The sequence below is a fragment of the Babylonia areolata genome, chromosome 28 (assembly GCF_041734735.1).
Source record: "Babylonia areolata isolate BAREFJ2019XMU chromosome 28, ASM4173473v1, whole genome shotgun sequence".
Lineage (NCBI taxonomy): Eukaryota > Metazoa > Mollusca > Gastropoda > Neogastropoda > Buccinidae > Babylonia > Babylonia areolata.
The window spans coordinates 19,343,785-19,356,517 of record NC_134903.1 but is presented as its reverse complement, the minus strand read 5'-3'; the positions used below and the strand labels follow the sequence as shown (position 1 = coordinate 19,356,517).

The following is a 12,733-nucleotide window of genomic DNA, read 5'->3' as shown; positions in this document are numbered from 1 at the left end:
AGTCTGGTTGAGGAAGAAATCAGTATCGGGAGAATAATGTAACATGATTAATATGATTATATTGAGACTTGCATGCATATAATCAACACACACAGGTGCAAGCACACTCATGCATATAGTGATGTACACATTGCGATATACTGAGGGAGAAGGGAGCACAGCAGCAGAGGACAGGTTTTGGAAATTGCACACACATTGTTACTTGATGAGCTTGACAACTGGATGGCTCAATCATGTATCACATTTATATATATGGAACGTCTTGGGCTCTTTAGTGGTAGTACCTGTGGTAAACAAAGAGAAGTTTTCCCAAACTTGTAGTCCTGCATCCTTGGCTGCAGAGCTGCTGATGTCTTGGTGCAGAATTTACATCATAAACTTGTGTGAAAACTGTATTCACCAACATGGATGCTTATTAAGCCTAAAGATTCCCCGAATTCACCCTAGTGTTTGAAGGGTCATATTACTCCTGCAACAAATGCATATGGATGTGAGTGTTCCTAAATGAGGATCTTATTTAAACCTAACAAAAATACTTGAATTGCAGTATCTGAATATAGAGCAGAAACATTTAGCCACTGAGTAGAATTTTTTTTTTAAAGAAGTAAATCCAAAGCCCACAAAAATTCGTAAACAGGCTGGAATATTAAGCATTGATAGCAATGGTTTAAACAGATGTGCACATACCCCCATTCCACCCCCTTCATCCTCACAAGAAAAGCAGTAAGCAGAAAGCAGCCAAACACCCATCTTCTTCAAAACAAAACAAAACCAAAACAACAACAACAAAAAACCCCAGCCCACTTGCAATTTTGAATGGCTACTCATTGAAGCAGCAGCCCACTCAGATGAAATGTCACCACTCCTACCTTTTGAACGGTGAGACAATTCAGAGTTGCTTAATTCATCCATGAATCTCAAAATCAAAGGTATTCACACAAAAATACAACCCATTTCCATAGCTTTTATGTATAAATATTTTTATTGTTTTATTATTATTATTATTTAATCAGTTCAGAACAGCAAAGAAATTTTTTAACTCAAACATTTGCAGGCCTTTCTCCGCTTACATGTCACATGCCTGTGCTTTCCTCCACATACACAATCAGGAAGTAGAGAGAGACTTGAGAAGAATGGAAAAAAACTTCTTTTTTTTTTGTATGTATATGTACATACTGAGTCAATTAGCATTAATACAACAGGATGTGTTTTGTTGAGAAACCATTATGTCCCTTGTGACACAACATTTAAGGTTTTCTTGGTGTTGAATCAGCTAAGCTTTATTGCAGTAGAAAAGGGGGGTGTTCCTAATGTCTGTAGTGATGCATCACTGTTTTCCTGGGGAAGAATTTGCATTGATAAAACAGAATGGTTAGGTTGGGCAATGTATGATGCCTGCAGGTATTGCAACACATTTGTTGCACCTGGTTTATGGGGATTGGTACAGGCTGAGTTGTAGATGATGTTTTCCAAAATGCACCAAAATGTGCAGGACAGAATCCATTGAGTGCCAACATTTTACACATAAGCACTACATCTTGATAGTCATTTATGAGTAGTATTAGTAATTCAGAGCCACGGGCCTTCTGGGAAGGTCAGTACAATCATAGTCTTCTGTTGAGTAATTAACATTTAGAATCAGTAATTGAATAAAGTACAGTGGGGTTTGTGGGTATTGACTATTGCACAATAGCAAGTAATGTTCACAACATTGTAGTCACTGTGCCAGCGAAGTGGAGCATGCATGGTGTCATGTTGGGCATCTCCAACCTGCTAGCACTGTAAAGACCGGGATTTTAACTGGAGTGCAGTCATCCAAAGCTCATCAGTGGCCAACATCCTTCTTGCCAGCGAGTAGCATGGGCCAGCTTGGTTTGCCTGTTGGATCGGCAAACACGGCCTGCGTGATCTGACACACATGCGATAGCCACCTCCTCCTCTCCTCCTCTACTCCCCACGCCACCAGACACGGCAATACCCTCCCTCACTACTGGCCAGCTGGCTCTTCACGTCAACATTTATAACCAGATGAAGCCAGGCTGGCGGGTAGGGGTGGGTAATAGTAATGGCGGGTTGAGACAGCCCCTCACCCTCACCTCCTTATTTTTATATTATTTTTTATTTATTTATTTCAACACCACTTCTGCCATTATCCGAATCGATGCAGGGCTGCTGGAATGAAAAGGGAGAGGGAGAGGTGGCGGGAAGGGTGGGGGCGGGGGGGGAGAGTGTGTGTGTGTGTGGGGGGGGGGGGGAGTGTTTTTGGTCGTGCAATTTGGAGAACGTGGATCAGAGAGGATTTAGCGCCACGACGGCAGCACACAGGGCTTTTTTTTTGTGTGCATGCAGGCCGGCAAAGAGCTCACCATCAATAAATAAGACGTCCGCCCGCCGCCCGCCCGCCCGACACCCAGAGCCATAGGCGTCCTTCACTGACCTTTACTTCTGCAACCCTGGCTTTTCCTCCCCCACCCTCAATCCCCCACCCCCATTGCCATCTCGGGCCCCCACTTCTCTTTTATATATATATATATATATATATATTTTTTTTTTTTAACCAGTTTCTTTTCCCCGCCCAGTCGATCACTCGCGCTCGCAGTGGGCTTCTCTAGAACTGTGGTTGTGGGCCCCATTCTCTGAGCTCTTTCAAGTCAAAAACCTTGTTCGCTCTCGCTCTCCCTCCTCTCCACCCAGCTTCCCTCATCACGACCTCCATCTGCAGAGGTTAAAAAAAAAAAAAAAAAAAAAAAAAATCCTTTCGCTGTCTCTCTTCAGCTCCCTTCCTCCCTCCCGTACCAGCACAGCTTACGCACGTGTCTGCCAGCAGTAAGCCGAGTGTTGGCGGGGAGCGGGCGGAAAAGCAATACCAGTCTGAATAAATGATGAAAATGGCGGCAGGGACATAGGCAGGCATACTCTAGACCTGTTGGGGGAGATCTCGACAGGCTGACAGGAGAGAACTGTCTGTGGCAGTTGTAGCATCATCATCATCATCAACAGCAGCAACCAGAGTGGGTGTCAGGTGACAGCCTCGACTTCGTCTCAGCGTTGTCAGTGGCTGCTGTGTCAGCAGTGGCGGCGGTGTCTCGCTCTGTCCTGTGTGCCGGACAGCAGTACAGCGGTTGGTGTCAGATCACCACACTCGTCCCCTCTCCACCCCACCCCCTCTTATTGGAAGAAAAAGGCATCGTTTTAACAACAGCTCTGGTTTGGGTCAAGTTTGGCGCCTTCTCCGTGGGTAAACCACTGAACGGATCTATGAGATGTTAATATAGAAAATTGCAGAGTTTTTATGGACGTTTTAAATCGGACACATTTTCTAAGGAGTTCATTTGATTTGCCCACATTCTCTTGAATAAAAGCTAGTGTGATCTTTGCTATGATCTTTTTCTCCCCTTCAAATCTCCCTCCCTCTCTCTAAAATATATAAAAAGGTATACTTTGAACCAGACCACATACAGCTATGCATCCAAACTCGTTACTTCACTGTCCAGTTGTCCACACGAGCCATGATTTATTTTGTGTCAGATTAAAATTCAAAGATGTCTAGAACAGGATATTGTAAAAGCCTTTTGAAAAGTCTTGGGGAAAAACAAGATCTGATTGTTGCCGCATTTAAGATAATCAGGAAATTAGTTTATTCAGGACACATTTTGAGGCTAAGTTTAAATGCATACGTACAATGAGATGTCTGAACTGATTCAGCCAAGTTGCATCCTCGCATAGTAGTTCGACTGTCACGTGTTAAAACTGCTGCATGAGTAATGCTGTTGGCAGGTGCACAATCATGATTATTGTTCCAACACATGCTGTCATACCATCAGGGGTTGAAAAGTCGAGGAGCAACCCGAGATAGAAGTAGACATGCAAGCTATCTCGTCCCATGGAGCAGCTACCCGAGGGGTCAAAGTCTAGTGGAACAGGCCAGTTAAACTCAAAATAGCTCGTTGCGATTTTATCGTGTTTCGTTATATGGCCATTGGCCTGTCCGTCCTGTCCCGCCTACCATTATCATTGCAGTAGTGACACGAAGTGGGAAAGGGAAGGAGGTGGACTGTTTGTTCAGGGGGAGGAGGGGAGCGTGTGGACTTGGTGGGGCTGTGCTGTGGTGAGGGAGAGAAAGGGGGCGGAGGTGTGTGTGTGTGTGTGTGGGGGGGGGGGGGGGGGGCATATTGGTGTGTTGAGTCATGTCAACTTGCCACAGGAGTTGAGGTCTTCTCTTTGTCGAACACCGAGTCAACCGTTGGTAGTGAACTTTCCATTTCGCTGTGTGGTGAGGCGTAGATTTGGCAGTTGACAGATTGTGCTTTGTCACACACGTATCTGAGTAGCGGTCGCCGCTTGTTAAAAAGAAGTAATTGGAAGCGGCCGTGCTATCAGAGATGATACAGAGACAGGGAAAGAAGAAATGACGTTACTTAAAAAAAAAAAAAAAAAAAAAAATCCAGTGGGTTTTTCGGCCCGTGGCCGGCTCCTACCCAGAGTTGAGTGTTGCTGTGGCCTTATATGTGGAGACTGGGACCACACAGTCGAGTGTCATCCACTTCAAGGATGCGACTTTGGGTGTGTTGCTCTAATTACCTGACCAACACTGCAAGTGTCTATCTCTCGGGCCTGGTTAACACCGGGATATCATTATGACAAGAAGCGTAGAGTACAGCCTTGTCATGCAGTCCCAAACCAAAATGGACCTCCATAGCAACATCGTTATCGTCATCCTCCTCCTCCTCCACCATCGTCAATATAAACAAAACAGTCTCAAAGTCTGTGGCCTTTCATGCCCTGCTCTCATGGTGACCTCAGTTTCGATACCCCTCCACTTCTGTGCTTGGGGTGAGTCCTGTCAGTGTCTTCAGTGTCGGCAGATTCATGGGGGGCTGTTGTTTGCGGAACGTGGTGGCGGTCTCCACTCTGGGAGGGACGCTCACTCAGTCTGGTTACGCGACTAAGCCATTATTGTCGTTAGTAGGGGGCTTAGTAGGTGATGTCCTAAGTACGTTGAATCAGAACAGGCACCACTGAACACCACCAAAGTGACTCGGCAGCAGTGCAGGGTCTCCTCTGGTGTGTGGCCTCCTGGCGACCTAACATCAATGGTTCCCTGCGGATTGCCGACGCTGGAACAGTGACGGACGAACCCGGGTGTGGCCATGTATGGGGAAATCTAAATGAGCAGCGTGGGAGTAATGCCACTGAAATGGCGCAGATGATGGGGCAGCCCAAAAAAAAAAAAAAAAAAAAAAAAAAAAAAAAAATCAGTGAACATGATGACAGATCAGCAAGGGTTCATAAACTTTATTATTAAAAAATAAAGGAATGTTAAAAAAAAGTAAATGTTTGAAACTAACGCACTCTATTATGAAAAAAAAAATTTCAGTTCTCATCTGTGGCAGACAAATCATGGAAGGGCATTAGTCAGCACTCAAAATACCTTGCCTTTCATATATATGCATTCATCACACAGTCATTTTGATTTTTTGACCATTCAGGCATTAGTGCTTCAAACTTTAAAAAAAAGAAAGAAAAAAAAAGTGTTTAAATTTTGTGATTAAAAATCAGTATGAGTTCTGTCAAGTGTAGATCAGCACACTGTGTCAGAAGAATCACCAAGTTCAGAAATAAGCATTTCTCCCATTGTGTCATTCTATCCTCTCTCTTTTTGTGATCCCTCTCTCTGTTTCCCAAACCTTTTCAACACTTCAGAGAGAGACGTGCAACAGAAAACGTACCACTGGCTGTGTCTGTGAGGCATTTGAAATGTGTTTTGTTTTGAACACATACAATATCACATCAAATTAATTAAAAAGATGAGTACTCGGTAGACTTCTTCTTCTCACACCCAATATCAAATATTGCCTGTTCTTTGAGAGGGGGGGAAAAGGAATAGCAGTAAGAGAATTTAAAATATTACAGCTGGATATACATTTTCATTCATGAGCACCAGACCATTACTGGATACAGGAAGTTGTCCAGGACCGCCACCAGCATGAACAGCTGTTCCCTTTTCAGGCAAACAGGACATAACACTTACTTGGTTGGCCTTTTAGGATTGAGACAAACTGGTGAAGGGTGTGTGTTGGGGGGGAGGGGGTGGGGTGGGGGGGAACTTCCCACGCATGGTTGTAGAATAATAGGTAACTACAGTAATAGTTATAGAACTAGGTACTCTTCCTTGCAAACTTTAAACCAACACTTTAAAGGTCAGAACAACTTACAGTAATGCTCAGTTTGGAAGTCCTGCTTATCCTGTACCATTTCTGTCCATCCCATCTCCCCTAGTGTCCCCAGTAAGATTTACAGAAGTGAATTGATGGAATCAGTTAGATCAATTGACCAGTTTATATGACAGCTCAGTAAGTGACACTGTCTGACAGGCTCATCACAGAAGCATGTGTGCCACAAGATAGAGCATTGGCACTATCATTCAGTTGGGTAATCTTTCTCAAGCATTTCAGACAAAAGCTTATTGTATCCTGTTAGTATTCTTGAAATGTGCTCAGTTTCCTTCCTCAGCATTTGTAGAACTGCTAGAAACTTGTTGGCGATATACAGAACTAGGTTACACACACACACACACACACACACACACACACACATTGTTTACTGAAATATGGAAGGATACATTCATATTGTTAAGGAAGTTATGACAAAATTAGTGTATTTGTGTGCCTTTGCGTGAAAGTATGTGTCAGAGCTCCATACATACAACATGATACAGTGTATAATAATACATGGTTGTGAAGAGCTTAAGAGTGCTCACTTAAAATGTATTCTTTACACAATATGTGGTCCAAGAATTTTGTGTTTTCATGCATACAGTGTATAATAACAATACATGGTTGTGTAGAGCTTTAGAGTGCTCACTCAAAATGTATTCTTTAAAGGAAATGTTGTTCAAGAATTTTGCGTTCATCTGTTTGTGTGCAGGTATGGGAAGATTCAGAGTGTCAAACTCCAAGGCAGTAAGGACAATGAGAGTACCCTCACGGCCACCGTGGCCTTCATGGACATTCGCTCTGCCTCCAAGGCTCATAACTGCAAACACACGATAGAGAGCAATGTGCTTCGCACAGAATATTGGGATGCTTCCTCCTCCAAGGGGGACACATCTCGCAACAGCAATGTTGCGGGAGGGAGCAACAGCTATGCGTCTGGTGCTCCTGCTTCCACTGTGAGCCGCACTGGGAGCGGCAGTGGGAGCAGTGCAGCCCATGGTTCATGGACTGCGGGGTAAGTCTGTCAGCTGCAGGTGAAAATAAATCCAGTCCGGTTTGCTGTTCTCTTTTTCTTCTCATGTACACTTACTTCTTTAACTATTTGTCAGTCATTCCATGAGTTTGCAGAGTTCAGAACATGGCAAAGTTATCAAGACAAGTTGTCGAGCCATGTAAATGTTTTTCCCTTTTTTTTTTTTTTTTTTGCTCCAACTGAGCCTCCAACCCTCCTTTTTTTCCAGACCATCCTTTTGTCCATACCTTCTGCAAATTGATTGGTACCTCTTTGAATGAATGATTGTACCATGTGTAGAGGCACCATAAGCTACCAAGCTTGCTTGGTGTGATGACTCGCCATTTGCTGTCGAGCACTTTAGATGGTCAAAGCCATCAGTTGTTTCCAGTACATGCTGAGGCTCCTCACTCATCAGTGCACACAACATCACCATAGGTTTAAAAGAAGTAGAAAACCGAAAAGTGTGAGAAATCAAGTGTTCATGTAGGGATAGGGAACCAAAAAATTAAGCATTGAAGTCATGGTATTGTGAAATTTTCTCTGAAGTTGTGATTAATGTGAAATTTGGACTTATGACTGATTTTGATTGATGTAAAGTTAGTAGAGCATTGTGAGAATGTCGAATGCAATATTTTTTCAGTCATTATCATCTCAGACCATTTCCAGTGTTGTAGTTTTTTTTCAGCAGTCATTCAAAATGTATAGTTTTCATTAAAAAAAAAAAAAAAAAAAAAAAAAAAAAAAAGCACTGGTTTCACCATAATGTGAGTACAATTTTCTGTCAATGTCAGGGACAAAGGGTTAGTTTTGGCATTAATAAAAAGAAAAAAAAAAATCAACCCCGTTCAGTGTTACCCTCCTGTTATTCATGATCCTCTGAAGGATTTTAGTAAGTATCAATATTACAGATAAGCCTGGGGAGCCATGTCTGTTGTTTGTAAAAACAAGTGTGTTTTTGTGTTGTTGTTTTTTGTGTGTGTGTGAACGCTTGTGTTTGTAGTTGATGAATGGCTGCATGTATCACCATTAACAATTGGTTTGTGAACTTGGTAAGACAGGCTTTGATAAACATATCATGTAATCGTTGATGAAAGGGATTGCTCCAGTTTATTCATTCTTCTTTTACTTGTTATTGGTGTTTGTTGAAGGATTGATGAACATTCTTCTTCTAGTGAAATCATTTGACTAGGCATAGTTCTCATCTCTTCAGGTGTGTGTGTGTGTGTGTGTGTGTGTGTGTGTGAAAGAGAGAGAGAAGGGAGGGGGAGTCAATCCAGAATAGTTTCACTAATTCCGTTAAGGTTGAATTACTTGAAAGTGGAAAAAAATGTTTTAACACAAATATTTTTGTCCTAGTGTTTCAATTTACTTTTTAGATCACTGGTGTCACCCACATTAATTATATATATCTTTATAATTAGAAGTGAAGTTCGACTATTAATACTATGAGAGAGGGATCAGTAGATAGATTGAGGTAAGACTGAAAGGAGAAAAATACCTTTAAAAAAAGTACTGGAAAACATGGCATGTTGTTTTTGTTTTTTTAGTGATCTGCAGTTATCAGACAAAATAAAATGTCCCACCTTTCAAAACGCTGACTGATTGCTTGCACTTTGAAAGGGGATCATTATGGTCTCTAGATAATGACAGTGACTTTTTTTGTCGAAGACACCATGTATGGTTTTAACCATTGTATTACAGTTCTGCTGGATATTGTTTGTCAGGTGTGTCTAATTGTCGTGACAACAGTGATTGGATCACACATTGTTTTTGTTACTTATTTTCTGCCTGGATGTCTTATGTGACTTGGGTATACTTGTGTTTGTGTACATGTTAGTGACAGTATTGGATGTGACTGTTCCCTAATTTCACTTCCTCTTGCCCTTTCAGAATGCCAGAACTTGATTTACTGGTATTGAGGCAGAGCAGAGGGGGAGCCTTGTGGAGTTTATTACTTTTTTGTTTTCTTGTTGTGCACTTTACAATGGGATTGCTCTTGTGACTAGCAACACTTGGGGGATCCCATGCTTCTAGCTAAAGCTTAACCCCCCAGGATACCCGTTTTGCATTTATTCTTTGGATTACAGCCTTTGCTTAAACTCCGCACTCTGCCAGTGGATTACTTTACAGCTGCATGTGAGTACCCTGCCACTGGATTACCGCTCTGGATTACTTTGGAGTAATGCCAAGCCATCATATTCCAGTCATGGCAGTTACAGACCAGATATGGAGTAAATGCAGCAGCCATCAAATTGAGGATAAAAAGTGGAATACTTCCTGTTCATCACTGTTTGGACTGGGTCAAGGTGATTGAGCGACTTGATGGTTCACACCAGGGAGTATTGGTGTTGTACGCCAGCCACAGGTGGAGGGAGTTGCTGGCTTCTTGTTGGATGGTTGCACTGCGGTAAGTTTCAGCTGTTCTTATCAACATGACACCACGCCACAACAAGCCAGGGGATTAATATTCTGCACCCAAGCCTGCCTTTATGGATTTACTCTTGGAGTTTACCTGACCTTTGGATATATACCTTTGGATATTTACCTTTGGATTAAAAATGACAACTGGTAGCGGAGGGAGTACCCAGAAAAAGAAGGCTGGAACAGCAGACATGAAAGGACAAGAGTGGAGTGGAGGTGGCCTGCGGGTGGGTTGGTACTGTTACTTTGTTGTGTTTTCTTCCCTTTTTCCCACACACCCTTCTCCACATTTCACCGTCTCTTCAGCTCCCATCACTTCATTTAGCCTGGGCTCTCTTCTCTCCCCCACCCTGCCTTATCCAATGTTTCAAAATGTTCTAATTGATTGTTATGCTCACAAAGCTTTTCAAATCTTGTTGAGGATTCTGCATTTTTATTCACCTTATTTTTGTTTTGGTTTGATATGTATTTATTTGTTTCCTGTATCATGTTCAAAAACCAGATTGTATTTGTTGAAGCACAAAACTTGAATGGCTTGTTGAAAAGTGTTGAACAACTCTGTGTGGTAACTTCCCTTTTTAGTTTTGTATGCTTTTAATGAATGTGTATTTTGCAGATTTAATGGCTTGTATTGTTCTGAATTGATCATGATTACTGCTCTTACAAAGAGAGATGTACAGATATACACAAACTACATTTTGGACCATAGTGTATGTTTGTTTTAGAGATACAGAGGTGGGATGGGGGGTAAGGTAAGGCGCAATTGCAGATGAACTAAGGACAACACAAGGTAAGTCAAACACAAGGTAAGGTAGTAAATACAGGAGTATATATGTCTTTTTGTTTAATGGAATTTTTGGTTACTGATAACCTGAAGAAAAATCCTTGACAACCTTCAACAATAAGACGAATGACAGATTTTGTGGGTTTTTTTTTTTTTTTTGTATTTGGCTCACTTGTGTCAACAAAGTTAGTCAGTGTTAGAACCCAGTGTTTGGTTTTGTGTGTGTGTGTGTGTGTGTGGTAAACTTTAAAACTGCCATTTTCTCTGGAAATACTTATTCTGCCAATACCAAATTTGGCTTAACATAGTTGGAAAACAAATCTTTACAGTCATACCAATTACAGGTTGTAAGCCATATTTCCAGATCTTTAACAGTTTATTTCGTTGAGACTTGTTCCCGGATTCTGAAAACACCGTAATCCCGTCCCAGTTGCAGAATGTAGGCTATGTTTGGGAAGACAGCACAACATCGTTTTTCTTATTGGCAGTTACAAGAAAAGACATACAAATTCTTGACAGAACACATACAGTGACACTAATTACACCATTGGCTGCATATGAATATTCTAAAGTGGATACTGAAATGAATTAACTGGAATGAACATTAAAAGAAAAATTGAATCAAACATCTCTTTCACTTTCTGTCAGCCTGTCATGGGACTGGTTTGTGCAGATCTGTACACATGTTGCAGTGTGCCTGAGGCGATGTCTGTCCTTTACAGCCAAATTTAGTGATTTTTTTTTTTTTTTTTTTAAATCAAACCCCCCGCATGATTCTTTTCCTGGATACAGCATGTGTCACAAGTGAGTCTTGTAGGCCTTGCCTTTCCTGTTTATTTTTTTTATTTTTTTATTATTTTTTTATTTTTTTTTAGTTGGGATTTGGCATAGCATCAGATACTGGGTTGTTCTGCATTATAAATACAGTAATCAGTTGATGATTAACACAGTTTCTGTTAGGCAATTGTGAATACATGTGTCAGTTGTATTAGTCAGTTGTGAATGTCATTTCTCAAGACATTGTTAGTAGATATGTCAGGTTTTGATGAAGGTAAAAATGCTGTTTAAATGGTGATCTTGGTTTGGATAGCTTATGGGCATGGGGACTTGGGACGTTTGGGGGGGGGGGGGGGGGGGGGGGGTGGGAGGATGTAAGGAAATAGAATGTGGACAGGGAAATAGACGCGTGGATCAACAGTCAGCAGACCGCAAAGTGACAGACCCATCCTACCTGTTTAGGTTGATCAGGAAACTGCAGACATTGACATGATAGAGCCATCAGACTTGTTGGATCAACAACCGAACAACTGAGCACACGCAGTCGTGATAGTGATAGAGCGAAATGACAGACCACTTTTTCAAGTTTCAGGCTTGGATCTTGTTCTACTGGTGTCGTTTTCTCACTTGTTGGGCTGTGGCACAGAACTGTTCACCAGATGCCTCCAGGTCTGTTGGTAGTGTGTCAAAGCCTGGGTCTATGCAGATTGTTTTTCTTTCCATTCTGCAATGTTGTCAGTCCATCGTTTTTTCAGTCTTCATCTCCCAACTCCCTCATTTGATTGATAGTTCCATGAGCGATTGTTCAAGAGTCAATTAGTAGTTATCTGGTTGTATATTGTTGCTGGATGAAAAAGGCCAACTTTCTCACTTTTTGAGGAGCTGGATACAGTTCAGTAGATTTTGGTCATTCGAGAGTATACTGGCTACAGCATCCTCACTGGAAGGTTTTTGTTATTGTTGAAATAACTATTTGTTTTTGGATTGGCATTAGCAGATCTTGATCCTACTTCTTACAGTGCTTCAGTTCCTCAATTACTGTAATTGTTTGATGTTTCATACAGTTTCACTTTCAGGCGTCAAATGGATGCACCACCATGTCGGCTACTTGTCGTGTGCTCCTGGATGTACGACTTTCTTTGTTGTTCAGAGACCATCAAACCATGAAACTATGGAGAAGACAAGAAGGGAGCACAGGACAACGTTGGGGGGGGGGAGAAGAGGGCCGAAGGGTGTTAACTTGAATCCATTCAAGTGGTCCTGGTGTGTGTGTGTGTGTGTGTGTTACCCAGAGGCCCTACTCCGAGATAGCGCAGAAAGCCGACCAGTGTGGAGTGGAAATGAAATGATAAAAGCACGACTGGTTAGACTGGACTGGATAGGGTCGTGGGCTGAGCGAGTGGAGCGTCGTCGTTTTGTATCGACCAGGCCAGCTAGTAACTGGATGTGTCATGTGGCCCAGGCTGTACAGACTTGGCACAGTTCCCCTTCCCGCAGCCAGCAGGCGCTCGTAATTATGGC

General features: G+C 42.2%; 1 protein-coding gene across 5 annotated transcripts in view; it reads left to right on the top strand.

Moving 5' to 3' along the window:
- The window catches only part of LOC143301950 (uncharacterized), an 83,036-nt gene that overhangs the window by 17,001 nt on the left and 53,302 nt on the right, over window positions 1–12,733 (top strand). For 3 of the 5 annotated variants that reach the window (XM_076616422.1, XM_076616420.1, XM_076616421.1), the window contains exon 2: window positions 6,928–7,230. In XM_076616422.1, the coding sequence (XP_076472537.1) occupies window positions 7,004–7,230 (227 nt within the window). In that variant the 5' untranslated portion in view covers window positions 6,928–7,003. Of the gene's footprint in view, window positions 1–6,927; window positions 7,231–9,118; window positions 9,638–9,711; window positions 9,879–12,733 lie in introns of those variants that run through there. The other 2 variants (XM_076616423.1, XM_076616425.1) reach the window with 2 other exon arrangements.